The following is a 24361-nucleotide window of genomic DNA, read 5'->3' as shown; positions in this document are numbered from 1 at the left end:
GTGAGTTATAGTGCTGCATAACCCTCGTGACAGGTGAGTTATAGTGCTGCATAACCTCGTGACAGGTGAGTTATAGTGCTGCATAACCCTCGTGACAGGTGAGTTATAGTGCTGCATAACCCTCGTGACAGGTATTATAGTGCTGCATAACCCTCGTGACAGGTGAGTTATAGTGCTGCATAACACTCGTGACAGGTGAGTTATAGTGCTGCATAACACTCGTGACAGGTGAGTTATAGTGCTGCATAACCCTCGTGACAGGTGAGTTATAGGGCTGCATAACCCTCGTGACAGTGAGTTATAGTGTGCGATAACCCTCGTGACAGGTGAGTTATAGTGCTGCATAACCCTCGTGACAGGTGAGTTATAGTGCTGCATAACCTCGTGACAGGTGAGTTATAGTGCTGCATAACCCTCGTGACAGGTGAGTTATAGTGCTGCATAACACTCGTGACAGGTGAGTTATAGTGCTGCATAACCCTCGTGACAGGTGAGTTATAGTGCTGCATAACACTCGTGACAGGTGAGTTTATAGTGCTGCATAACCTCGTGACAGGTAGTTATAGTGCTGCATAACCCTCGTGACAGGTGAGTTATATGTGCTGCATAACCTCGTGACAGGTGAGTTATAGTGCTGCATAACCCTCGTGACAGGTGAGTTATAGTGCTGCAAACCCTCGTGACAGGTGAGTTATAGTGCTGCATAACCCTCGTGACAGGTGAGTTATAGTGCTGCATAACACTCGTTGGACAGGTGAGTTATAGTGCTGCATAACCCTCGTGACAGGTGAGTTATAGTGCTGCATAACCCTCGGACAGGTGAGTTATAGTGCTGCATAACCCTCGTGACAGGTGAGTTATAGGCTGCATAACCCTCGTGACAGGTGAGTTATAGTGCTGCATAACACTCGTGACAGGTGAGTTATAGTGCTGCATAACCCTCGTGACAGGTGAGTTATAGTGCTGCATAACCTCGTGACAGGTGATTATAGTGCTGCATAACACTCGTGACAGGTGAGTTATAGTGCTGCATAACCCTCGTGACAGGTGAGTTATATGCTGCATAACACTCGTGACAGGTGGAGTTATAGTGCTGCATAAACACTCGTGACAGGTGAGTTATATGCTGCATAACCCTCGTGACAGGTGAGTTATAGGCTGCATAAACCCTCGTGACAGGTGAGTTATAGTGCTGCATAACCCTCGTGACAGGTGTGAGTTATAGTGCTGCATAACACTCTGACAGGTGAGTTATAGGTGCTGCATAACCCTCGTGACAGGTGAGTTATAGTGCTGCATAACCCTCGTGACAGGTGAGTTATAGTGCGCATACACTCGTGACAGGTGAGTTATAGTGCTGCATAACCCTCGTGACAGGTGAGTTATAGTGCTGCATAACACTCGTGACAGGTGAGTTATAGTGCTGCATAACCCTCGTGAACAGGTGAGTTATAGTGCTGGCATAACCCTCGTGACAGGTGAGTTATAGGGCTGCATAACCCTCGTGACAGGTGGGTTATAGTGCTGCCTAACCTCGTGACAGGTGAGTTAAGTGCTGCATAACCCTCGTGACAGGTGAGTTATAGTGCTGCATAACCCTCGTGACAGGTGAGTTATAGTGCTGCATAACCCTCGTGACAGGTGAGTTATAGGGCTGCATAACCTCGTGAACAGGTTGTTAAGGCTGCATAACCTGTGACAGGTGAGTTATAGTGCTGCATAACACTCGTGACAGGTGAGTTATATGCTGCATAACCCTCGTGACAGGTGAGTTATAGTGCTGCGATAACCACTCGTAACAGGCGTAGTTATAGTGCTGCATAACACTCGTGACAGGTGAGTATAAGTGCTGCATAACACTCGTGACAGGTGAGTTATAGTGCTGCAAACCCTGCTGACAGGTGAGTTATAGTGCCTGCATAACCCTCGTGACAGGTGAGTTATAGTGCTGCATAACCCTCGTGACAGGTGAGTTATAGTGCTGCATAACCTCGTGACAGGTGAGTTATACTGCATAACACTCGTGACAGGTGAGTTATAGTGCTGCATAACCCTCGTGACAGGTGAGTTATAGTGCTGCATAACCCTCGTGACAGGTGAGTTATAGTGCTGCATAACACTCGTGACAGGTGAGTTATAGTGCTGCATAACCCTCGTGACAGGTGAGTTATAGTGCTGCATAACCCTCGTGACAGGTGAGTTATAGTGCTGCATAAACCCTCGTGACAGGTGAGTTATAGTGCTGCATAACCTCGTGACAGGTGAGTTATAGTGGCATAACCCTCGTGACAGGTGAGTTATAGTGCTGGCATAACCCTCGTGACAGGTGAGTTATAGTGCTGCATAACCCTCGTGACAGGTGATTATAGTGCTGCATAACCACTCGTGACAGGTGAGTATAGTGCTGCATAACCCTCGTGACAGGTGAGTTATAGTGCTGCATAACACTCGTGACAGGTGAATTTATAGTGCTGCATAACCCTCGTGACAGGTAGTTATAGGCTGCATAACCCTCGTGACAGGTGAGTTATTAGTGCTGCATAACCCTCGTGACAGGTGAGTTATAGTGCTGCATCAACACTCGTGACAGGTGAGTTATAGTGCTGCATAAAACTCGTGACAGGTGAGTTATAGTGCTGCATAACCCTCGTGACAGGTGAGTTATAGGGCTGCATAACCCTCGTGACAGGTGAGTTATAGTGGCTGCATAACCTCGTGACAGGTGAGTTATAGTGCTGCATAACACTCGTGACAGGTGATATAGGGCATAACCCTCGTGACAGGTGAGTTATAGTGCTGCATAACCCTCGTGACAGTGGTAGTTATAGTGCTGCATAAACACTCGTGACAGGTGAGTTATAGTGCTGCATAACCCTCGTGACAGGTGAGTTATTAGTGCTGCATAACCCTCGTGACAGGTGAGTTATAGTGCTGCATATAACACTCGTGACAGGTGAATATAGTGCTGCATAACCCTCGTGACAGGTGAGTTATAGTGCTGCATAACCCTCGTGACAGGTGAGTTATAGTGCTGCATTACCCTCGTGACAGGTGAGTTATAGTGCTGCATAAACCCTCGTGACAGGTGAGTTATAGTGCTGCATAAACCCTCGTGACAGGTGAGTTATAGTGCTGCATAAACCTCGTGACAGGTGAGTTATAGTGCTGCATAACCCTCGTGACAGGTGAGTTATAGTGCTGCATAAACCCTCGTGACAGGTGAGTTATAGTGCTGCATAACCCTCGTGACAGGTGAGTTATGGCTGCATAACCCTCGTGACAGGTGAGTTATGGGCTGCATAACCCTCGTGACAGGTGAGTTATAGTGCTGCATAAACCCTCGTGACAGGTGAGTTATAGTGCTGCACTAACACTCGTGACAGGTGAGTTATAGTGCTGCATAACACTCGTGACAGGTGAGTTATAGTGCTGCATAACCCTCGTGACAGGTGAGTTATAGTGCTGCATAACACTCGTGACAGGTGAGTTATAGTGCTGCATAACACTCGTGACAGGTGAGTTATAGTGCTGCATAACCCTCGTGACAGGTGAGTTATAAGGCTGCATAACCCTCGTGACAGTGAGTTATAGTGCTGCATAACCCTCGTGACAGGTGAGTTATAGTCTGCATAACACTCGTGACAGGTGAGTTATAGTGCTGCATAACCCTCGTGACAGGTGAGTTATAGTCTGCATAAACCCTCGTGACAGGTGAGTTATAGTGCTGCATAACCTCGTGACAGGTGAGTAAGTGCTGCAACCCTCGTGACAGTGAGTTATAGTGCTGCATAACACTCGTGACAGGTGAGTTATAGTGCTGCATAACCCTCGTGAAAGTGAGTTATAGTGCTGCATAACCCTCGTGACAGGTGAGTTATAGGGCTGCATAACCCTCGTGACAGGTGAGTTATAGTGCTGCATAACACTCGTGACAGGTGAGTTATAGTGCTGCATAACCCTCGTGACAGGTGAGTTATAGTGCTGCATAACCCTCGTGACAGGTGAGTTATAGTGCTGCATAACCCTCGTGACAGGTGAGTTATAGGGCTGCATAACCCTCGTGACAGGTGAGTTATAGGGCTGCATAACACCTCGTGACAGGTGAGTTATAGTGCTGCATAACCCTCGTGACAGGTGAGTTATAGTGCTGCATAACCCTCGTGACAGGTGAGTTATAAGTGCTGCATAACACTCGTGACAGGTGAGTTATAGTGCTGCATAACACTCGTGACAGAGTGAGTTATAGTGCTGCATAACACTCGTGACAGGTGAGTTATAGTGCTGCATAACCCTCGTGACAGGTGAGTTATAGTGCTGCATAACCCTCGTGACAGGTGAGTTATAGTGCTGCATAACCCTCGTGAACAGGTGAGTTATAGTGCTGCATAACACTCGTGACAGGTGAGTTATAGTGCTGCATAACCCTGTGACAGGTGATTATAGTCTGCATAACCCTCGTGACAGGTGAGTTATAGTGCTGCATAACACTCGTGACAGGTGAGTTATAGTGCTGCATAACACTCGTGACAGGTGAGTTATAGGGCTGCATACTGAATTCTGAGAGGACATGTTCCATATCTCTACCTCGAGGCGACAAGACACACACTTTGTTTTAGAAATCATACACACACATGCACACATCCCTCTGTCTCCCGGTTCTCTCTCCCTCTCTCCAGACATCACAGTCGATCCCAGGGGAGAGCAATCCATCACCGAGCTACTTTCTTTTGAAGAGGAAAACATCTCCAACTGAAAGCTGGATTCAGGCTTCTTTGTGTCAACCCCATCATATTGTAGGCCTCTTGAAACTGATCAAAGTCAATATACAGTAGCCATGATCAATTGATTGATTATATAAATGTGTGTTATATGTATTGAGCCGCAGATGATCAGTTTGTCTTTTTGGAAATGGAAAGGCCAAATCAGAATCATAAAAAAATCCTAAGCCATCATGTTAAGAAGGCGGCATACAAGGCATGCTTTATGAATCCAGTCTTTAGCATCTTTACGATTTTAGTAGACAGAAACCCACAATGTCTGCAGCGCACTAACAATTCAGTGCCTCAGAGCGTCTAAAAAATAGGTTACCCTTCTCAAATGTGAATTTGTAGTTCTTTTGGACAGTGAAGTGAGATGAAAAGCATCAGTAGTAGGTGTTGTTTCGCTGTCATCTCGCCCAGCTAACCTACTTCCTGGGACTCTTCAAGCTCCCTGTAGTCTCTTCATCAGCAGGAACACAGAAATACATTTTTGTCACAACAGACAACTTTGTCTTGCCAGAAACTCATGAATATTCATCTACAAATGAAGACTTCTGAAAGGTGTCGCAGACAAACAGAAAACGTCCTGATGAAGCCTCTGGGGACATGGAGGAAATGGGTAGACCTTTCAGAAGGTGATCCACCCTGTTAAACTTGTATGGAAAAGAAGTAGCCTGGATACCAGTCTGTTTCTGTGCTCTTGCCAACTCCTTGTGGAATTGTCATGACAGCAATGGAGTTGCCAAAAGCACAACAGATGTGGGACCAGGCTAGAAAAATCTAACATTATACTTTCAATATTTAAAGTCTTAAATGTCCAGATTATATGAAATCATGTGGTATTGTGGCATTACACTTACCAGGGGGACGAAAGTGCAGTACCATTTCAATCAAGCTCCCGACTGGCGCCGCGGTCTAAGACACTGCATCTCAGCGCTAGACGCTGTATCACAACCGGCCGTGATTGGGAGTCCCATGGGGCAGCGCACAATTGGCCCAGCGTCGTCCGGGTTTGGCCGGTGTAGGCCGTCATTGTAAATAATATTTTTTTCTTAACTGTGCCTAGTTAAATGAAGGTATCATTTTTTTTTTTAAACGAGCATCATTTTGCCACAGTTGGAGAATACATCTTGAATTTGAAAATGTTGTTAAATTAATGTAAATGCAGGGGTTGATAAAAGGTAAAACATACTCTTCACACTATTTCAAAGCATCCAGGACACACTTCAGATGGCACTTCCATAAAGAGGTTAATTACTCATATGCACAGTGTAAGGCTAATGACAAAGGTCAGGTGTGTGTGTGCGTTTGTGGGCTGCTGCAACTCAAACGGTAGATTTGTGAAGAATTGAGAATCGAATCTGGGTACCATTTGTTTTTCTCAGACTGTTTGTTTACACAAACATTAAGACCCCACCACACCCAAACCCTTAAGTATCGACTGTTATGAAATGCTCAAAATAAACCAGGAAAACATCTTTGCACAAAGAGAAGTACAATAAACTTTATCCCCCTTTTTCACCTTTTTTTCAATAGCAGACACAGCACAAACTTAAATACAAAAGCAAAATTGATCTGGCACTGTGAACAGTTGGCATTTGTCGAAACAAAACAAAAACACTGGGAAAAAATCATTTAGTTGCGTCAGTCAACGTCTTTCCAAAAAGAGGAGCCTCATTGGCAGTCACATGATCACACAGCAGTAGTAATATTAGTACCAATCGGTGCTTGGTTGAAGTTGTAGTAGCAGTAGCAGGTATAATAGTCCTAGTAACATTCTCCCAACGTATACACGATGTCCGGGAGAACTATTCCCAAGTCTGATTGTAACCAACCTATAAAGTGCTTTCTCAAAGAAAAAATATCATCATCATCATCATCATGTTGATCTTTCACAATAATCAGTATATGAATTAGGATAACATCATGTATAACAAAGAACAAACGAGAGAAGGAAAAAAAAGGATCGGGGATAAAAAAGTCAGTTCAGGCGTTAGCCTTTCTCCTCTAATCCTCCTCTCCTCTCCGACGTTTCACTTCTTGAAAGGCGTCAGTCTGCCGATGTTTTGCCAGAAGGTGGTTGCCTTGCGTTTGGGCTCAGCCAGCATGAAGACCTGCTGCTGGGGAACGGTGCTGGGCAGAGACGGGTGCTTCTGACGCAGCAGGAAGTCATAGTAGGGCCGGGTCACCGCTGGGGGAGAGGAGAACAGAGGGGGTTAGTAATCCTGGCATCCAGAATCAAATCAGCTACTAAATGTTTTACATGATAATGTTAAGGCTGTGACGAGAGACTAGGGGTTATACATATCCATAGGGAGGATGGGGGAGTGATTACGACTGCATTTTAATCTAAAGTGGTTTATATGAATATTAAGCACATATGATAAACAACATTTGTATAAATATTGGCAAACGTAATCTTCTTAAAAAAAATATAAAAAACACGCACAACATGTAATCTGCTACCCATCCAAACAGCCATGGAAATGGAGTTTTCCTGCCATGCACCCATTACCCAGACATACCTTTGGGCTTCCCAGCTGGATGGCTTTTGCAGGCGTTCAGCATGGCCTGTTTCTTCTGGACCTCAGTGATGGAGAATCCTGGAGGAGGAAACCACATAGGTCACAGGTCAATGTGGATATCACAGATTCATTCTGCCAGTGCCGCCTATCAATACCCAGCTATTAAGAGGGAACCGAATAATAGAAGGCCAGATTGTTGGATGAAAAGTTTCGGTAATATCCGCATGCTCTGTTACAGCCCAGATAAAACCCAGAGACTATGGCGGAGAAGCGAAGGGGGCAGCTCACTGGATTTATAGCTCCTTTTATCTGAGGGATTAACGGCATTCTGATCCATTAGCTGCTACATATTACACATACACTCCTCTTCCCTGATTCTCTGACCGGAGCCACTGTCAGAAACGTTTATCACAAACTATTAATACAGCAGTAGTCTGGGGCAGAGAGAGACAGGAGGACACAGCTCATGTTTTACTAATAGGAAAGGACACACACCCAGTGGCTTTGTACAGCTGACTAGTAATACTACAGGTAAGCAGTTCATCGCAGTCTCCTAGTATCCTATTGGTGTTTTCTACTCATTCTGTATGTCTGAGTTGCTTTAGCCTATCAAGCTAAGTAAGAATGGGTCCTTTTTCAAATTGTGGCACGTCAGACAGAGAGACGGATAACTGTTTCACCTGTTTCGAGGTCGTGCTGCACCTGCGTCCTCTCGTCCTGGAAGGCTCGGAGCCAGCGTTGTTTCTGCTCAGGCTTCTTGGCACACAGCAGGTGGACCTCGTCCCCCGCCAGCGAGCGCAGCTTCAGAGCGTTCTTCACCGACACGTTGAAGTCCTTCTCCTTCCCATCCTCCACATCCACCACCTCCATCTGGTCCATGTCCATACGACCCTTATAGTACAGCATGTCCCTGCGCAGGAGGTCCTGAAAAAACCATAGAGATACGTGATAATGCTGTTATATATTACTGTTACTAACCCTAATCATTATAGTACAGCATGGTCCTATAGGGGGGAGAGAACTACTACTAACCCACTTCATAAACTTAACCCTACACTCTATCTAGAACCTAAAACAGTTATTTGGCTGTCCCCATAGGAGAACCTTTGAAGATCCCTTTTTTGGTTCCAGGTATAACTTTTGGAGGTTCCATGTAAAAATCTACACGGAACCCAAAAGCGTTCTACCTGGAAACTAACCATAACCCTAGCTTAATGTCCACATTACGGTTCAATCACAACCGTAGCCTCAACCTTAACCGTTACCAGCTTCATGTCCACATTATAATAATCATTTTAACAGTGCTGCTCGCCTTTTTGCAGTAGACCATCTGGTGGTCGAAGAGGAAGAACATGCGCTGCTGGCTCTTGGCCTGAGGCTGGGAGAGTTTTGTCAGCTCTCCAGAGAAGATCAGATCTGAACTCATACTGAGGATGTCTTCTCCCTGAGGATGTTCAAACACACACCAAGCATCTGTTAGAGCCTACAGACATATGACAGACAGAGATTGTTCAGCCAAAAAAAGTTGTATAGCTGGGGCCATGTGTCCTGGCAACATGACATCAAGCGTTTTTTCCAGAACAAGTCACTTAGTCAGGAAAACTTCCTGGCCCTAGTCATGGATTCTGTTCCATTACCCTCGATGCACTGTTACTCACCTCCCAGTCCTCTATGGAGCTCTGCCATTGGGCGATCTTGTCGATGTTCTCCAGGCGCCGCTTCCTCTCGTTGATCAGCCTGGCCACGTTCTTCATGGCGTTCAAGGCAGCCTCCACGTCCTTATAGTCCCTGGGTTGCCCAGAACAGACATTCACATCAGGCCCTCTCGGTCTTACATGATTGTTTTAGTCTAATGATAGACTTGTAATAACTTTCGACTTAAAAACGAAACACAACTAATAACCTATCAGTGTCATGCGATTTCTGAAAGAAATTTCTGCAATTTCAGAGAGCGAAATTGGTAGATAAGAAGGAATACGTGCAGCTCCTTGCATGTGTGCACAGTACACGTGTGTGTGTGTGTGTTTACCTATGCTGAGGGTTGGTGTATTTCAGTAGCTCGGCCAGCTGCAGAGGGTACTTGCAGATCTTCTGGACGGGCGTGAGCAGGAACCCATCCAGCGAGATGTCAATCATCTTCTGCAGCAGACGACAGGCCTCGAAGAAGAACACGTACTTGTTGGTCTTCATCAGTCTGGACAACTGCACACAGGCGTTGGGGTGGTTGTTACAGTACTCAGAGTAGATCTGGAAGTCTGTTTGCTGAGGAGGGTGAGGAGGAGACAGGAAACGTTAACATGACAGTTTAAAATGGCAAAATTGATGGTTGCTGGAATGTTACATGAATGTTTGGGCTCTAGAGAGGTTGCTTGACTTGAATCCCCAACATAAAGTGTGTATAATAATACAGTAATTATCTATTAAGCAGATTTGATTTCCCCTATTACGTCATGCTATGTCATGTTTATGATAGCATTATGTAGCGTTATGCAGGCCATATGTGACCAGCTTCATGAAACTAGGTGTATGCCGCACGTCACTACTTCACAGGAGCAGCATTAGAACGTAAACATTGATTTTTTTAATCAAAATGCGTTCTGGAACATGTGAACTTTCATGTGCCTTAATAACAAACTTGTATTCCATCCATAAATACGAATAAAGTTGTAACATTACGAGCCTAGTTGGTTTAGCCATGGAAAAAGACGGAACCTTCCTACTAGCCATGATTGGTTGAGATAATGTATGGGCTGGACATGCCGGGAGATGAGTTTGGATTGGTCTGCCATGTAGCATGCTTCTGTCTATAACGTGAGCTGTTCAGTATGTGTTGACAGTCCTTTCTACCATGCCGTTTTTGAAAGATATAACGTTAACTATCGATAACTACAAAAGTTTTGGTACTTTTCTCAACAACATTAATACCCTGAATTTAGCAGGCACTATCGACAGATCAGTAGGAAAAAGTGATGGGCTAATTTCTGCACATGCCATGGTCAGTGTAAACCATTGACTTCACACAAAGCTGGCCAAACAAGATGTAGCTACAAACAAAACATAGTTAAAAGGTTCCAGTCTGCCGGGAAGCATTCATCAATATATACAGGTAAGAGTCTAGCTACATTTTCCAGATATAAGTTTCTAATTTTGTCAGAAAGTCATTATTTTTGCAAGTTAAAGAATACTACTAGTTAGCTAGCAAATGTTAGCTTGCTGGCTTGTGTATGATCTGTGAAGTAATATTATTTGAATCAGAAACCCATTTGCATTGCTAGTTATAGCCTAATGTTAGCTAGTTAACATTGAACCTAGTTTGTTAGCTTTAGCTACCTGCAGATTCATACTACAGCTATGACAATGTTTGTATTGGTAGTAGCATGAGTTGGGGTTATGACAGTTCATTGTTTAGCTAGCTATCTACCTAGCTAGCTACATGTCTAAACAAAAGATTCCACTTAGGCTGGATTATTACATGACCCATCAAGTTAGCCAGGTGTGTCTGGGGGTGATTACGGCCATCGATTGTATTTCATGAACATGTGTACAAGTCTAGACAAAAGTGACCCATCCACTTAGCTTGATTTGGCTGGGGGGTGGTCATAGCATTTCCTTCACATGACCCATCAATTTAGACAAGTGTGTCTAATATTTTTTATCTGGACACTTTCTGTTTTTCATATTGCTACTATGCAAGTACTATCACTGTACCGTTTAACCTTCTGTATCCTGTGCATGTGACAAATAAACGTTGATATAGTGTGTGTTTACCACATGGTCTCACATGTGAATCTATAAAGAGATATGTGGGACTAAGGCTTAAAGGGTGTGAAGGATGCTGAATAGGTGTAGACAAAGAAGAGCTCTCCAGTAGGTGTACCAAAACATTCAAGGGCCATTTTCTCAAAAGTGGGGTTACAAGTTTACTAACTTTAAAAGCAGAATTACTTTCCCATTGTTCCTCAACTGCAGTGTATGATATATAATTTTCTAGCTCTGAGTCGCTACTTTTATCCAATTTAAAAAACAATTTCAAATTTAGGCAATTTAGAAATTAGGCGGTCGGTCACAGCTGACAGAAGTCAGGTGAAGAATCACAGTGGGTCGTGTGCTGTACAATACTCACGTGTTCGAGGAAGCAGGATCCGATCTCGCTGAGGTGCGGCTGCTCCTTGTTGAACTTCTTCTCCAGACCTTTCAGTAACTTCTTCTGGAAGCGGTAGATGTCTTCGATGTTGCCGAATATACACCGCAGTTGCTCCTCTGTGAACATGTCTATCCTCTTACGGCACTGTTTGATGTAACCCTGAGAGAGGAACAGTAGACTCATGGTACCACATGTAGATAGACTCATCTACCTGATTTTACATGTTAAGAATTCCCAGAAATAACCAAGTTAAAACTTAAGAATATATTTTGTCTTATTGGACGAAGTCGTATTGTTCAGAAATACAATGACCTGTGTGCTGGTCTGAATAACTGTGCTCCTAACAAGTTATGATGGCACAAAGGCTGGTGTGATGCATTTTGGTGTTATTTAGAGACACTTGAAGACAAAGGCAGATTCTTCCGGGAGTTTTTGATGCAAATAGTTTCTAAGTCCTATAATGGCCTGTATCAAAGGAAAGGGTCTACAGACAGACAGTGATGTTGTCTGAATGGAACTTTACTGACCTCACAGATGTCTTTGAGGTGTTTGATGTAGTCCCTCTCTGTGCTCATGATCTCATTGATAACGTTAGTTCTCATCTGGTCCTTACACGGCAGGCCTGGTCCCAGGATCAGACCCACCCCTGGCCGGTCCTCTTCCCCAGCCCCAGCCTCCTCTAGCTGGGCTAGGTATTCCTCCATGGGCTCATCCTGGTTCACACGCAACTACAGGGACCAAGAAGATAGGGTCATTGTTATAGAATACCCTCACTAACAGATCAGTTTAGATGCTACAAACATTTCTCATACTGTCTTATTTTTCAGTTAGGCTACCTATGTGGATCAACTGAGAACATGTACAAACATTCATTTAGCAAGTAAGGACCATAAGAAAGTCAGCATAAAAAAAAGAAAACAATCTTTATCTTTTAAATGAGCTGGTGCTTCACAGTTGCCCCAAATTGCCGACGACAGCTCTAGCTGCCCATCCAACCCTATACTGTAGCAGCAATAATAGATATCAAAGATAAGCAAGGTAAAGAGTATTTAATTGATGTTGTCTTCAGTGTCCCAGAGAGATGGAGAGAGAGAAAGAGTGAGAGAAAGAGAGAAGAAGAGAGATAGGAGATATGGAGAGTTGGTTTCTTACCCGAACAAAGCTCGCTGGGAACCAGCCCTCACTGTCCAGGATGCGTCCCCACCACCACTCCTTGTTGGTGGCATCCACTACCTCGATGACGTCCCCCGCCTTGAAGCCCAGCTCCTGGTCGTCCATGGTGACATGGTCCCAGAGAGCCTCGGCGTACACACAGCTGCCATCACTGATCAGCTGGGGAGGGGAAAAGGAGAGGGGACAGACAGGGGTCAACACAGGTCAGTATGGGAGGACTTCACAGTGACATAATAAAAAATGTACAACATTTGTAATACATGGTGAACAAGCTTGAAATACTTTACGAAGGCCCACATTTGTATTCTTGACCAGGGAAAACTCTAGTTATGGTCTAACTAGGGGCCCTGGAGGTTTCCCTGGTCAGGTGGTCCAGAAAAACTCTGGCCGTTCTTCATTCAGAATGGATGACTTTGTAAAACAAGGTGAAGCTAGTCTATAAATAACATCAATAACATCACTGGAAGACAAATTGGCTGATAGAGAGAGTAGAGACATGCATGATTTACAAGGTAGTAGGTCTGTCCAGTATCACTCAACTAGAACATGTGACTTTAAGACATGACACAAATAACCTATAAAATACCATTCATCACACAATGGATGACTTTACAATTACAACACAAGATGTACACAATGTTGTTTCAACACAGAAATGATGACTTTGTAACAACAATATGTCTACTCAGTAAGCTACATTTTAGCACAGACACAACATAATAATATTGCTGCTACAGCCCTAGATAAGCTAAGTGAGACATGTCCTAAAGCATTGATTGCTCTGCTGAGCCAAGCCACTGAGTCTGAGAGGGGCTTGACAAAGATCAATGTGGAGATAAGAGAGATAGAGAAGGAGAGAAGAGAAAGAAAGAGAGAGAGGAGAGAGAGGAGGGGAATAGAGGAGAGTGAGGAGCGAGAGAGAGAAGGAGGGGGAGGAGAGGGAGTGAGAGAGACAGAGGGAGTGAGAAGAGAGAGAGAGAGAGAGAGAGAGAGAGAGAGAGAGAGAGAAGGAGAAGAGAAGGAGAGGGGGTAGAGGAGTGAGAGAGAGAGACAGAGAGGAGTGGATAGAGAGAGAGAGAGAGAGAGGAGAGAAGGAGAGAGAGAGAGAAGAGAGAGGGGGGGTAGGAAGTGAGAGAGAGAGGGAGGGGAGATAGAGGGAGTGAGAGAGAGAGAGAGAGAGAGACAGAGAGAGGGAGGGGGAGATAGAGGGAGTGAGAGAGAGAGAGAGAGAAGGAGAGAGAGAGAGAGAGAGAGAGAGAGAGAGAGAGAGAGAGAGAGAGAGAGAGCAGAGAGAGAGGAGGGGTTAGAGGGAGTGAGAGAGAGAGAAAGGGAATGAGAGAGAGAGAGGGAGAGAGAGAAAGAGAGAGTGAGAGAGAGAGAGCAAAAGAGAGAGTGAGAGAGGAAGAGAGAGAGAGAGAGAGAGAGAGAGAGAGAGAACGAGAGAGCTAAAAAGCCTGCGTTACTTATAAATGTACTGCAGTGCTCGTATTTCACACAGCCACATACACACACACATTACTGCGTCAACATCATGCTGGCGTCAGAGGGGCATTTGTGTCATTCTTCCATAGTAGCAGTAAGCCTTATCAAAGCCAGAATGGCCCATAGGGCAGGAGCCTATCTCCTGTTTCTATAGCATGAGCAAATACAACACTCTGGAAAGGATGCTTGTCATAATTGTATTATTGCTCAAAAAGCCACAACTAACTAACTATAATGTAACTCCTCAAATGCAGGCTCCTATACTTATGCTAGGCCTCAGAAGGTCAAGCAGAGGCTAAATGATACCAGAACACGATCTCTGTGTCTATTTCCATGTCGGTTCTATGGGGGCTAGGTAATCTATGTGTTTCTATTTCTACGCCTATTCTGTTGGTTAGGGTGATCTACTAAGTGTCTATTTCTATGTCTGTCCTGCCATCGATCCATCGTCATGGCGAGGAGGTCTTTGGGCCTGTTGCTAGGCGACACACCACCATCTCGCCTCTTCTCTCCTCTACTGATCCTGCCATCATTATACAACAAAACACCAGAATATCTCCCTTCACAGAGAGTAGAAACGAGGTTGAAGACATAAATATTGTAGTATTAGCTGTACTGGGACATCAATATGAGTTTGTATAGAGGGGGAACATAGAGGGAGAATCCAAACATAAAAACACACTGTAATGTGAGTGTATCTCTGCCAGGCGGTGGATGTAAACAGTGCACTTCTCTCTGAGTCTCCTGGTCAGTAGCTCTAGGCCTTGTTACTGCCCCTCTCATCACACCCTGCCTCCGTTACAAACCAGCCTCTCTGTGTCTTGAGCTGCAACGCTCTAAGGCCCTAATGCTCCAACACACACACACAACACACACACACACACACACACACACACACACACAACACACACCACACACACACACACACACACACACACACACACCACACACACACACACACACACACACACACACACACACACACAGCTGATCCCCCTCACTCTGTGCAGCTGAACCCTAGCGAGAGCAGCCGAGCGTAAACACACACATCTGACACAACCACATGGATCATCCACATGCTTCCTTCCACTGTATGACGATTATATACAGTTGAAGTCGGAAGTTTACATACACCTTAGCCAAATACATTTAAACTCAGTTTTTCACAATTCTGACATTTATTCCTAGTAAAAATTCCCTGTCTTAGGTCAGTTAGGATCACCGTTTTATTTTAAGAATGTGAAATGTCAGAATAATAGTAGAGAGATTGATTTATTTCAGCTTTTATTTCTTTCATCACATTCCCAGTGGGTCAGAAGTTTACATACACTCAATTAGTATTTGGTAGCATTGCCTTTAAATTGTTTACCTGGGTCAAACGTTTTGGGTAGCCTTCCACAAGCCTCCCACAATAAGTTGGGTGAATTTTGGGCCATTCCTCCTGACAGAGCTGGTGTAACTGAGTCAGGTTTGTAGGCCTCCTTTCTCGCACACGCCTTTTCTGTTCTGCCCACAAATTTTCTATAGGATTGAGTCAGGGCTTTGTGATGGCCACTCCAATACCTTGACTTTGTTGTCCTTAAGCCCTTTTGCCACAACTTTGGAAGTATGCTTGGGGTCATTGTCAATTTGAAGACCCATTTGCGACCAAGCTTTAACTCCCTGACTGATTCTTGAGATGTTCCTTCAAATATATCCACATAATTTTCTTCCTCATGATGCCATCTATTTTGTGAAGTACACCAGTCCTTCCTGCAGTAAATCACCCCCACAACTTGATGCTGCCACCCCCATGCTTCACGGTTGGGATGGTGTTCTTCGGCTTGCAAGCCACCCCCTTTTTCCTCCAAACATAACGATGGTCATTATGGCCAAACAGTTATATTTTTATTTCATCAGACCAGAGGACATTTCTCCAAAAAGTACAATCTTTGTCCCCATGTGCAGTTGCAAACTGTAGTCTGGCTTTTTTATGGCGGTTTTGGAGCAGTGGCTTCTTCCTTGCTGAGCGGCCTTTCAGGTTATGTCGATATAGGACTCGTTTAACTGTGGATATAGATTTTGTACCTGTTTCCTCCAACATCTTCACAAGGTCCTTTGCTGGTGTTCTGGAACTTATTTTCACTTTTCGCACCAAAGTATGTTCATCTCTAGGAGACAGAACGCGTCTCCTTCCTGAGTGGTATGACGGCTACGTGGTCTCATGGTCTTTGTACTTGCGTACATTTGTTTGTACAGATGAAAGTGGTACCTTCAGGCATTTGGAAATTGCTCCCAAGGATTAACCAGACTTGTGGAGGTCTACAATTTTTTTCTGAGGTCTTGGCTGATTTCTTTTGATTTTCCAATGATGTCAAGCAAAGATGCACTGAGTTTGAAGGTAGGCCTTGAAATACATCCACAGGTACACCTCCAATTGACTAAAATGATGTCAATTAGCCTATCAGACGCTTCTAAAGCCATGACATCATTTTCTGGAATTTCCCAAGCTATTTAAAGGCACAGTCAACTTAGTGTATGTAAACTTCTGACCCACTGGAATTGTGATACAGTGAATTATAAGTGAAATAATCTGTCTGTAAACAATTGTTTGAAAAATTACTTGTGTCATGCACAAAGTAGATGTCCTAACTGACTTGCCAAAACTATAGTTTGTTAACAAGGCATTTGTGGCATGGTTGAAAAACAAGTTTTAATGACTCCAACCTAAGTGTATGTAAACTTCCGACTTCAACTGTACGTGCTAAACATTGTAACCTACATATATCTCATAGAGATCTCATGTTTAGCACATAATTGGTGCTAAACAGTGGCCTATACAAAACACATTCTGTAAATTCACACAGGACCAATTATCATTCGAGCAATAACTCACACCTTCTCAACGTACAACACCGTATTGTTAAGAATTAGACCCAACAACAGAGAAACGGATTATGTTCAGACACATAAATAACACAAACATACACAAATAACAAACACAACCGGTTCTTCTTCTCACACATTCACAACACAGGCATAGAAAAGCACTGAACTACAGACCAACATTTTCAAAATGTGCAAGACAGAATATTTGCTACCGTCCACGGTTTGTCAACAACTCCCATGGTGCAAGCTAGCTAACCCATCCGACACACTCTCTGGGCTAAGCAGCAGCATAGTGGTCCTATACTCTACCCAGTCTAGCTCATCCATTGCTCGGCTTTACCTGTGGTCTCGTCCTTTTATCCTGGACTCCCATCCACAGCTGTACCCCCAACTCTCCACCAGGGAATCCTCCCTCTCGCTTCCTCCTTCCTCCTCTCAGTCTTCCTTGATCGATGATACGTGGCGTGTGTGTGTGTGTGTGTGTGTGTGACGTCGGCGTGTGTGTCTCTCTACTAGAAGGCCAGGAGGAACATGAGCACTACGTTGATGATGACGAGCAGCATCATGATCATGAAAACCACCACCTTCTGAGTCTCTGGGTGGAGGTTGCAGCGCAGCAATGTGTTGAGGTAGCCCAAACGCTGCCGGGCGCGGTGAGCGCCACCACCGCGAGCCATCACGTAGGCCCCGGCAGGGCCCTCACCCCTCCCCCCCTGTCCGTCTCTCTCCCCCTCTTCTTCTCCTCCTTCACTAGCCAGCCGGCCTGTCCTCCGCCTCTCTCTTCCTCTTCTCTCCGCCAGGCTCCCCTCGTTCCGCTTCACTGCGACGCCTTGCTGCCTGTGTCTGAGCACTCCCCTCTTCTCTCTCCCTCCCTGTTTTCCACGTCCTCTCTCTCCCTCTCTCTCTCTCCCTCTCTCTCTCTTCCTCTCGCCGTCTTCGCTATTTCTTCGTCTTGTCAGGATGTGAGGTAGAGATGATGCTGCATCTTTCTTAATACAATCCTCATTTCCCCTCCACCTCCTTTAGTTTTTCTTGTCCTCCGTCCTCTTCTGTCGTTCCTCGTCCCGTATCTGGGTTACGTCCACACAGCTATTTGTGCTCCTCTAACATGGCAGCTCTATTCCCTTTATCTCCCTCTCTCTTTCTCTCTCCCTCCCTCTCTTGCGCTCCCTTTTAAGTGTACTCTGAAGCTAAAATGGTGCTGGGGTCTGCCTGAAGCTACACTAGCACAACCATCCATCCAACTCCCTGGATCGCAGTTTTTTTTTTTTTCTTTCTTTTTTTTTACCTTCCTACCGCGAGCAGCCAATCAGGCGGCTGAGTGTGTCTCCGTATCCTGGATACCAGAGTGGATGAGGAGGGCCTTAGCAACCCCAGGGAGGGTGGGGGATGGGGAGAGGGAGGAGGGGAAGGAGGGAGCAGGAGGATGCAGAATAATAGACTGTGTGTGAGGGAGGGGGTATGTGGGCTGCGTGTGTGTGTGCGCGTGTGAGTGTGAGCTGCCTAGAATTTATTAGCCTCATCAGCTGATGGCTGGCCCGTCACTCACAGACTTAATATGTCTGATTAAAACAGGAGAACGGGATTACTGCATCGGATTATTATACAGGATTATCATACTGCTATTTTAGCCAATTAATTAACATTCAATCACTGACCTGATGAAATTATTGGATTCTCCAACTCTCTCCCCCCTCCCCCGGTCCCTTTCTCTCTATTCTCTCGCTCTCTTTCTCTTCTCTCTCTCTGACCTGGATACCCAGGTGTAGCCAAACAGACAGTATTTACTGCAGCCGCCCGTATCCACTCAACTGAACAGAATATGATGAGCAAGGCCACCTCACTCCGACTCTAATTTAGACAGTCTACTACATGGAAGGCCTTTTATTTGTATTTATTTTAGGAACTCAGTCTGGGTCTCAATGTACTGTTGCGAGTTAGAATAGTGGAATACACAAGATGCAATTTCTAAATATCATCAGTTTTTCTCTTGTAATGTCAGTCACTGATAGTCAGTCAATAAGCCCATGTCAGATAATTTTGGGGGGATTGCTAAATTAGTTTGAGCGATTAGTGCTTTTTGAGGTCGGTTCGGTTTCGGTTCGATTATGAAAAAATTATCATGTTTTTTTATTTCGGTTTTGTTTTTTAACATGAAATGCAATATGTGGGTTGAATGCTGTAACAACACAGAATAAAACAAAACAAGTCCCGTGATGGTAGTGACTGTCCATTACTGCTGATCACTTATTAACCATCACATTACTTTACCCAAATATTTCAGGTTGTTGTGTATATTATATTTGTGTTATTTTATGATTTTATTATTTCATTCCAGGTCATCATCTCTATAGAGCTGTTGCCTATGCTGTCTGATAAAATCTTCTAAGTAAATCAGGCATACCTTTAGTACTGCTGAATACCAACTATCAATCACTTTGATCCTGCATTTTCAGGTAGAGATACCTCATGAAGCAACAACTGCTCTCTATATCCCCTCAAGATAGCGCAATCTTCTGTCTCTTCCGTAGCAGACACAGACCGGACAAGTAGATGCGCAATGGATTATGGGCATTGTAGTTAATGACCACGTTTTATGCACTAAACTACGTAGAATATTGGCCATGTAGGAAACTGCAACTCCTTACTAAATCGCACAGTTCAGGCTGGATCTGATTTCTCTCTAGATGTGCACATTGAGCTCACATAATTTTTTAAAATAAAAATGAAATTCAAATAATTGAACCTATGTCGGTCAATTAGTTGATTAAAAAACAAAAAATAACCGACATTCAGGTTAATCGCTCAGCACTAGCGGCCAGCTATCTAAACTTGTTATCATGGTCGAATTACCCACTGGGGGGCCACCATTGATTTTGTTAGTCATTCTATAGGAGGAAGGTGGAATCCTATTACACCGGCTCCGACGCTCGTCGTATGTGGCAGGGCTTGCAGATGATAACGGATTACAAAGGGAAACCCAGCCGTGAGCTGCCCAGCGATACAGAACTCCCAAACGAGCTAAATACCTTTTATGTTCGCTTGTAACAATGTGCCTTGCGTGAAAGCCCCTGTTTTTCCCGGATGAATGTGTGATCGCCCTCTCCGAAGCCGATATGAGCAAAACGTTTAAACAGGTTAACAATCACAAAGCGATCAGGCCAGATGGAATACCAGGGAGCGTTTCCTAAAGCATGCGCGGCAGGTGTCTTCACAGACATTTTCAATCTATCCTTGTCCCAGTCTGTAATCTCAACATGTTTCAAACTGACCAAATGACCATCACCCTGTAGCATTCACATCTGTAAATATAAAGTTCTTTCAAAGGCTGGTCATGACACACATCAACACCATCATCCCAGACACCCTAGACCCACTCTAATAAGGATACTGCCCCCAACAGATCCCCAATTTGTTGGACCCGTCAAGACCTATAATACATACAGGGCCTTCAGAAAGTATTCATACCCCTTGACTTATTCCACATTTTGTTGTGTTACAGCCTGAATTCAAAGTTGATTAAATAAACACAATACCCCATAATAACAAAGTGAAAACATGTTTTAAGAAATCTTTGCAAAGGTATTGAAAATGAAATACTCAAATATCTAATTTACAAAACTATTCACACCCCTGATTACAGCCGTGAGTCTTTCTGGGTAAGTCTCAAAGGGCTTTCACCACACCAGGATCGTGCAACATCTCAGCCACTCAGGAACATTCACTGTCTTCTTGGTAAGAAAATTCAGTGTAGATTTGGCCTTGTGTTTTAGATTATTGTCCTGCTGAAAGGTGAATTCATCTCCCAGTGTCTGGTAGAAAGCAGACAGAACCAGATTTTCCTCTAGGATTTTGCCTGTGCTTAGTTCCATTCCATTTTTTTTATCCTGAAAAACTCCCCAGTTCTTAACGATTACAAGCATACCCATAACATGATGCAGCCACCACTATGCTTGAAAATATGGCGAGTAGTACTCAGTAATGTGTTGTATTGTATTTGCCCCAAACATAACACTTTTTATAAAGGACATAAAGTCAATTGCTTTGCCACATTTTTTGCAGTATTACTTTAGTGGCTTGTGGAAAATAGGATGCATTCTATTCAGGCTTCCTTCTTTTCACTCTATCAATTAGGTTGGTATTGTGGAGTAACTACAATGTTGTTGATCCATCCTCACTTTTCTCACAGCCATTAAACTCTGTAACAGTTTTAAAGTTACCATTGGCCTCATGGTGAAATCCCTGAGTGGTTTCCTTCCTCTCCGGCAACTGAGTTAGGAAGAACGTCTGTATCTTTGTAGTGACTGGGTATATTGATACACCATCCAAAGTGTAATTAATAACTGCACAATGCTCATAGGGATTTCTTTTTATACCCATCTACCAATAGGTGGCCTTCTTTTCAAGGCATTGGAAAACCTCTCTGGTCTTTGTTGTTGAATCTGTGTTTGAAATTCACTGCAAGACCAGATAACTGTATGTGTGGTGTACAGAGATGAGGTAGTCATTTAACAATCATGTTAAACACTATTATTGCACACAGAGTGAGTCCATGCAACTTATTATTTGACTTGTTAAGGAAATGTTTAGTCCTGAACTTATTTAGGCTTGCCATAACAAAAGGGTTGAATAGTTATTGATTCAATACATTTCAGCTTTTCATTTATAATTAATTTGTAAAAATGTCTAAAAACACATTTCCACTTTGACATTATGGGGTATTGTGTGTAGGCCAGTGAAAAAAAATCTAAATCTAATCAATTTTAAACTCAGGCTGTAACACAACATGTGGAAAAAGTCAAGGTGTGTGAATACTTTCTGAAGGCACATTACACATTACACATTACACATTACACATTACACATTACACACACACTTTTACACTCATCATTTGCTACTCTGTTCTTTATTTTACTCTTATTATTATCTATCCTGATGTCTAGTCACTTTACCCTTTATCCTTCATGTACAGATCTACCTCGTACCTCTGCATATTGATCTGGTACTGGTACTCCCTATATATAGCTTCATTCTTATGTATTTTATTTTATTCCTCTTGTGATACTATTTCATTTTTTAAACTCTGCTTTGTTGGGAAGAGCTCGTATGCAAGCATTTCATTGTAAAGTCTAAACCAGTTGTATTCGACGCATGTGTCAAAACAGCTCATTTTACTATCCGCCCCATGGCAAAATGAGTAGAATTGCAGGAAACGTGCTTTCAATCTGCAACATTTTCTCTACACCCCATGGCAAATGTGTATAATTGCACACAATTAACTGTAAAACATAAAAAAATTCTTGCCACTGTCAAAGAGCGGGCCACTAAAATGTTCAGCTTGTAATGTGTGGAGTAGATCTTCCAACATGATGAGAAATTATTCATTAACGTGCACATTTCTCTGGACATTATACTCCCGGACACAGATTCATTTTAATCCTGGACTATAAAGCTATTTCCATGGAGGTTCTCCATTAACCATACTTTGTAGTCCAGCCCTAGACTTAATCTGTGAGTGGGAAACCGGACCTTATTCTGAGCTGTTCTAGAGATCGTATTTCTATGGTGTCATATATCACAGCCCTGAATGGGTAACCACAGCAACAAGACCCTAACCCAGCATTCCCTGCTCTCTCCTGGGTTTACAGCCCCTCTCTCCTCTCTCTCCTGCCACAGAGGCCATTTTCATCACCGTGCTAAGACTGGGTCCCATTGCTCGTCATACCTTTATACCTCCATCCATGTTGACTATTGAATGAATGTTCACATTATGTAATACCTGTGTTGTGTGTGTGTGCGCGCACGTCCGTGTGTGTGTGCGTACACGTGTTTATTTGTGTGCAATGCAGCAAGTCAGACAGCGAGTAGAGAGAGAGGAGAAGGAGGAGAGAGAGAGTAGAGAGACGAGAGAGAGTGAGAGAGAGGAAGAGAGAGAGGACGAGAAGAGAGAGAGAGAGAGAGAGAGACGAGAGAGAGAGAGGAGATGAGAGAGACGAGAGGAGGAGAGAGAGAGAGAGAGAGGAGAGAGAGAGGAGAGGAGAGGAGAGAGAGAGAGACGAGAGAACACAGACAGGCAGGCAGACAAAACAAAAGTCTACCTCATTATGGCCAGGTTTTCTCACCCTCCCCCTGGGTGTCCCACAGCGATGTCCGGAGCTGCGAACTCTTCATACAGGTCTTCATCACTGCCTAGATCATCACACCAGACCCAGACCGGCCTTCTCTCCACTTCCATCTGGTACTATCACCGCTGAGAGAGAGAAGACGTTAAATAACAACATACTCTACTTTACTACAATACAATGATTACAGGCCACAAAAAACAAAACAAATGGTTACCACACAATCAAGAAGTCTGATGAAAGGGTGTGCTATTTCATTGGTTGAGTTACAGTTGAGTCTGCAGTCGCGGAGTTCCAACCTATCATCGTTAGCTCAGCAGCCTAGTTATGAACATGCACCTTACTGAGACAAACTGGCATGACGAGAAAGGAAGAAACCCCCATGGCAAGCATGTCAGTGACCAGCGGCCTTTTGGGCCTCACCCTACCCTCACCCCAACCTCACCCAAAAAACCTTACGCCAATTCTTCCCCGGTCACAGCCCCCTGTCTCTGTACCTAAGCTCTCTGATGGAACTCCGCTCCAGTTTGTGCACTGACTAGAACATTGCTTTTACAAAGAGAGATTACAAAAAGAGATGGCCATGGGAATAAACTATAAACACACATTATCTCGATAGCTGATCTTTACATCTTTCATAAGTGAGAATGAGTATGGGGTTAGGGGTAATTTATACGTTTACACAGAGACTTAATATATGGATGGGCTATTATGAAGTTATGAAGGTAATACTTGCTGTTACACACAACACGCACACACACACACACACACACACACAGCACACGACACACACACACACACACACACACACACACACACACACACACACACACACACACACACACACAAACACACACACACACACACACACACACACACACACACACACACACACACACAAACACTCCTTGCCCTCTCTTCCTGACTGTAGGTACCTGCCATGTAGATGCAGCTATAAATATTCTCCTGTCTGTCTGTTGAACCTCATCAACACATCCCTGCTCTACAAACAGCTGTTGCCACGCCGAGAGTCTCCGTGGTGACAAATCACCCTGGAGACAGGGAGCCGGGCATAATGAGAGAACACAGAGTGTTCAGACCCCCTCAGGCGATCAGGAGAAACGGATTCGGCACATCACTCGGCTATTAAAAATATACATATTCAACACCTAGAGCTGAGTAGTATTTTAGGACTATATTCTACTGTCTTTTCCACTTCAGCAGTCTGTAAGGATGAAGAAAACTTTGTGTAAAATGATTCTACACAATCTACCTTTTCTTCTCTGA

General features: G+C 44.0%; 1 protein-coding gene across 1 annotated transcript in view; it reads right to left on the bottom strand.

Annotated features, from left to right (window-relative positions):
- Positions 1–6238: 6238 nt before the first annotated feature.
- The window catches only part of LOC111972989 (rho guanine nucleotide exchange factor 4-like), a 71156-nt gene continuing 53033 nt past the window's right edge, over positions 6239–24361 (bottom strand). Inside the window, 12 exon segments of the mRNA XM_024000106.2 lie at positions 6239–6951; positions 7286–7363; positions 7966–8209; positions 8598–8729; positions 8944–9073; positions 9315–9547; positions 11409–11588; positions 11957–12157; positions 12582–12761; positions 19419–19449; positions 23075–23154; positions 23156–23202. Coding sequence (XP_023855874.1) covers positions 6794–6951; positions 7286–7363; positions 7966–8209; positions 8598–8729; positions 8944–9073; positions 9315–9547; positions 11409–11588; positions 11957–12157; positions 12582–12761; positions 19419–19449; positions 23075–23154; positions 23156–23202 — 1694 coding nt within the window. The 3' untranslated portion in view covers positions 6239–6793.

The sequence above is a fragment of the Salvelinus sp. IW2-2015 genome, linkage group LG14 (genome assembly GCF_002910315.2).
Source record: "Salvelinus sp. IW2-2015 linkage group LG14, ASM291031v2, whole genome shotgun sequence".
Taxonomy (NCBI): Eukaryota; Metazoa; Chordata; class Actinopteri; order Salmoniformes; family Salmonidae; genus Salvelinus; species Salvelinus sp. IW2-2015.
This window is presented reverse-complemented; position numbering and strand designations above follow the sequence as displayed.